Source organism: Corvus hawaiiensis (assembly GCF_020740725.1).
Source record: "Corvus hawaiiensis isolate bCorHaw1 chromosome 37 unlocalized genomic scaffold, bCorHaw1.pri.cur SUPER_37d, whole genome shotgun sequence".
Lineage (NCBI taxonomy): Eukaryota > Metazoa > Chordata > Aves > Passeriformes > Corvidae > Corvus > Corvus hawaiiensis.
The window spans coordinates 75,476-80,028 of NW_025963265.1; the positions used below are offsets into that span (position 1 = coordinate 75,476).

The 4,553-nt window shown below is 59.9% G+C and overlaps 1 protein-coding gene across 1 annotated transcript; it reads left to right on the forward strand.

Moving 5' to 3' along the window:
- The first annotated feature begins 289 nt into the window (after window positions 1-289).
- RABAC1 (Rab acceptor 1) lies at window positions 290-4,263 on the forward strand. Its single transcript, XM_048293242.1, has 6 exons — window positions 290-351; window positions 789-886; window positions 2,407-2,602; window positions 3,022-3,119; window positions 3,844-3,944; window positions 4,122-4,263. Exons 1-6 carry the CDS (start codon window positions 295-297, stop codon window positions 4,208-4,210), a joined length of 639 nt encoding a protein of 212 aa, XP_048149199.1. The 5' UTR covers window positions 290-294; the 3' UTR covers window positions 4,211-4,263.
- Window positions 4,264-4,553: the final 290 nt, after the last annotated feature.

The window sequence follows — 4,553 nt, forward strand, 5'->3', positions numbered from 1 at the left end:
TCCTTCCCCAAAAATGACTTTTCCCTTCAAAACCGCCCTTTTCTCCCGCAAAATATTTTCCTTTTTCCCCCAAGAACGCACTTTTTTCCCCCCCCCTCCGAACGCCCTTTTCCCCCAAAAAGAATCGCCATTTTTTTGCCCCAAAATAACCCTTTTTCCCCCCAAAAAGCGTCTCTTCTTCTCACCCCAAAAACATCCTTTTCCCCACGCTTTTTCCTTAAAATATTCCCCTTTTCTTCCCAAAACCGCTCCGTTCCGCCTCCATCCCATATAAGGCAATGGCCACGCCCCACCATGACGTCATCGCGTAGCCCCGCCCCCCGCCACGCGTTCCTGCGGATCCGGCCCCAGGTGAGGGGGGGGGGGCGCGGTTTCCATGGAAACGAGGACTAGGGGACCCCCCCCCGAACTCCCCCGACCCCGGGAACCCCTCCGGGAACCCCAAATTCCCCCCTCGGATCCCAAAAGGGCCCCGAGACTCCGCGGCAAAACCCCCGGAGCCGAAATCCGCCGGAATCGCCCTAAAAATCCTCTCTGGGACTCCCCAAATCACCGGAATAGCCCCAAAAATCCCTCCCCGGGACCCCAGAATTCCCACCGGGGACCCAAAAAGCCGCCGGAATAGTCCCTAAATCCTCCCCGGGATCCCAAACTCCCCCGGGATCCGAAAATCGCCCGAACAGCCCCAAAAATCTCCCCTCGGGACCCCCAAAAATCCCCGAAAACCCCTAAAAATCCCCCCCCAGAAATCTCCAAATGCCTCCAAAACCCCCCAAATTCTCTCCCAGACCCCCCAAAAAACCCCAGATCCCCCCATGGCGGAGGCCAAGCCCCCCCCCAGGAGCTCCGTTCGACCCCGGGAGCGACCCCGGGCGGCGCTGGGCAGGTCAGGGGGGGCTGGGGGAATTTGGGGGGCCTGGGGTCGTTTGGGGGTTTTGGGGAAGGGATTTGGGGTCTCTGAGAAGATCTGGGGGATTTGGGGGGTCCGGGATTTCCAGGGGGATTTGGGGGATTTTGGGGGTTTTTGAGATTTTGGGGGTCTGGGATTTCCAGGGGATTTGAGGGCGGATTTTGGGGGTTTTGGGGGTCTGGGATTTGCAGGGGGATTTGGGGGCGGCTTTTGGAGGTTTTGGGATTTTGGGGGTCTGGATTTCCAGGGGGATTTGGGGGATTTTGGGGGTTTTTGGATTTTGGGGGTCTGGGATTTCCAGGGGGATGTGGGGATTTTGGGGGTTTTTGGGATTTTGGGGGTCTGGGATTTCCAGGGGGATTTGAGGGATTTTGGGGGTTTTGGGGATTTTGGGGGTCTGGGATTTCCAGGAGGATTTGGGGGGGGGGGGGATTTTGGAGGTTTTTGGGATTTTGGGGGTCTGGGATTTCCAGGGGGATTTGAGGGCGGCTTTTGGAGGTTTTGGGATTTTGGGGGTCTGGGATTTCCAGGGGATTTTGGGGCGGATTTTGGGGGTTTTTGGATTTTGGGGGTCTGGGATTTCCAGGGGGATTTGGGGGATTTTGGGGGTTTTTGGGATTTTGGGGGTCTGGGATTTCCAGGGGGATTTGAGGGCGGATTTTGGGGGTTTTTTGGGGGTCTGGGATTTCCAGGGGGATTTGGGGGCGGATTTTGGGGGTCTGGGATTTCCAGGGGGATTTGGGGGATTTTGGGAGTTTTTGGGATTTTGGGGGTCTGGGATTTCCAGGGGGATGTGGGGGATTTTGGGGGTTTTTGGGATTTTGGGGGTCTGGGATTTCCAGGGGGATTTGAGGATTTTGGGGGTTTTGGGGATTTTGGGGGTCTGGGATTTCCAGGGGGATTTGGGGGGGGGGGGATTTTGGAGGTTTTGGGATTTTGGGGGTCTGGGATTTCCAGGGGATTTGAGGGCGGCTTTTGGAGGTTTTGGGATTTTGGGGGTCTGGGATTTCCAGGGGGATTTTGGGCGGATTTTGGGGGTTTTTGGGATTTTGGGGGTCTGGGATTTCCAGGGGGATTTGGGGGATTTTGGGGGTTTTTGGGATTTTGGGGGTCTGGGATTTCCAGGGGGATTTGAGGGCGGATTTTGGGGGTTTTTGGGGGTCTGGGATTTCCAGGGGGATTTGGGGGCGGATTTTGGGGGTCTGGGATTTCCAGGGGGATTTGGGGGATTTTGGGAGTTTTTGGGATTTTGGGGGTCTGGGATTTCCAGGGGGATGTGGGGGATTTTGGGGGTTTTTGGGATTTTGGGGTCTGGATTTCCAGGGGGATTTGGGGGATTTTGGGGGTTTTTGGGATTTTGGGGGTCTGGGATTTCAGGGGGATTTGAGGGCGGCTTTTGGAGGTTTTGGGAGTCTGGGATTTCCAGGGGGATTTGGGGGCGGATTTTGGGGTTTTTGGGATTTTGCGGTGCCCTAACCGGGGGTCCCCCCGGCCAGGCTGTCGCCCCCCGGGTGGGCGCGGGCGTGGCTGGAGGCGCGGCGAGCGGGCTCCGGCCCTGGGGGTCCTTCCTGGACCAGCGGCGTTTTGGGGTCCCCCGGGATTTGGGGGAGCTCCTGCGGCGCCTGGGGCACAACGCCGAGAGATTCAGAGCAACTACCTGCTGCTGTTCCTGGGGCTCGTCCTCTACTGCCTGTGAGCAAATCCCGGGATTCGGGGATATTTGGGGAATTTTGGGGGGATTTGGGGCGGTTTGGTGGCGTTTTTTACGGGACTTGGGGCCAGATTTGGGGAGCGGTGCCGAGAGATTCCAGAGCGACTTCCTGCTGCTGTTCCTGGGGCTCGTCCTCTACTGCCTGTGAGCAAATCCCGGAATTTGGGGAATTTGGGGGGATTTTGCTGGATTTTGGAGCGGTGTTTTTGGGGCATTTTCAGGTGGTTTTGGGGTCTTCTGGGGAGGCGATTCCAGAGGGTTTTCATCCTGCATTTGTGGGAGGGCTCCCAGTCCCCCCAGTCCCTCTCCCAGTTCCTCCCAGTTCCCCCCCAGTCCCATCCAGTCCCTCCTAGCGCCCCCCAGTCCCTCCCAGTGCTCCCAGTAACCCCAGTTCCCCCAGGGTCACGTCCCCGCTGCTCCTGGTGGCCGTCGGGGTCTTCGTGGGCGCTGCCATCGCCGTCCGGCTGCGGGCCCGGGAGGCGCCACTGGTGCTACTGGGTGAGACTGGGAGCACTGGGAGGCACTGGGAGAGGGACCAGGAGGGACTGGGGGCACTGGGTGAGACTGGGAGCACTGGGAGAGGCACTGGGAAGGGATTTGGGTGACTGGGAGGGACTGGGGGAACTGGGAAGGGGATTTGGGGGGAGTGGGAGGGACTGGGGGGAACTGGAGGGGATTTGGGGGGAGTGGGAGGACTGGAAGGAACTGGAAGGGATTTGGGGGGAGTGGGAGGGACTGGGGGGAACTGGGAGGGGATTTGGGGGGAGTGGGAGGGACTGGGGGAACTGGGAGGGGATTTGGGGGGAGTGGGAGGGACTGGAAGGAACTGGGAAGGGATTTGGGGGAGTGGGAGGGACTGGGGGGAACTGGGAGGGGTATTTGGGGGGAGTGGGAGGGACTGGAAGGAACTGGGAAGGGATTTGGGGGGAGTGGGAGGGACTGGGGGGAACTGGGAAGGGATTTGGGGGGAGTGGGAGGGACTGGGGGGAACTGGGAGGGGATTTTGGGGGAGTGGGAGGGACTGGGGGGAACTGGGAGGGGATTTGGGGGGAGTGGGAGGGACTGGGGGAACTGGGAAGGGATTTGGGGGGAGTGGGAGGGACTGGGGGGCACTGGGGGGAACTGGGAGGCATTGCTCCATACTGGTCCGTCCTGCTCCATACTGGTCCGTCCTGCTCCATACTGGTCCATACCGATCCATACTGGTTTCTCTTGCCCCCAGGCGGGAGCTGACCCCCGCCCACCAGCTGGCCGTGGCCGGGGGGGTCTCCCTGCCCCTGTTCTGGCTGGCGGGGGCGGGGGCCGCCGTCTTCTGGGTGCTGGGTGAGACCCCCGAGACCCCCCCCCAAAAAAATCCCGACCCCAAAATCCCCCCCGGGACCCCCCAAAATCGCCCCACATCCCCTTCCCCCCCCTGTTCCCACCCCGCGCTGGCGGGGCAGGTTTTGGGGTTCCCCAAATTTCGGGATCCCCCCTGACCCCCCCTTTCCCCCCCCCCAGGAGCCGCCCTGGTGTTTTTGGGGTCGCACGCGGCTTTTCGGCAGCTGGAGCCCCCCGAGACCCCCGAGCTGCAGATGGAGCCTGTGTGACCCCCCCCCCCCGAATTATTTGGGACCCCAAAATCCATCCCAAAATATCCCCGGGACCCCCAAAATTCCCCACAAAAAATCCCGACCCCAAAAATATCCCCGGGACCCCCAAAATTCCCCCACAAAAAATCCCGACCCCAAAAATATCCCCGGGACCCCCAAAATTCCCCCACAAAAAATCCCGACCCCAAAATTATCCCCGGGACCCCCAAAATTCCCCCACAAAAAATCCCGACCCCAAAATATCCCGGGACCCCCAAAATTCCTCCACAAAAAATCACCGACCCCCAAAATATCCCCGGACCCCCAAAATTCCCCCACAAAAATCCCGACCCCAAAAATA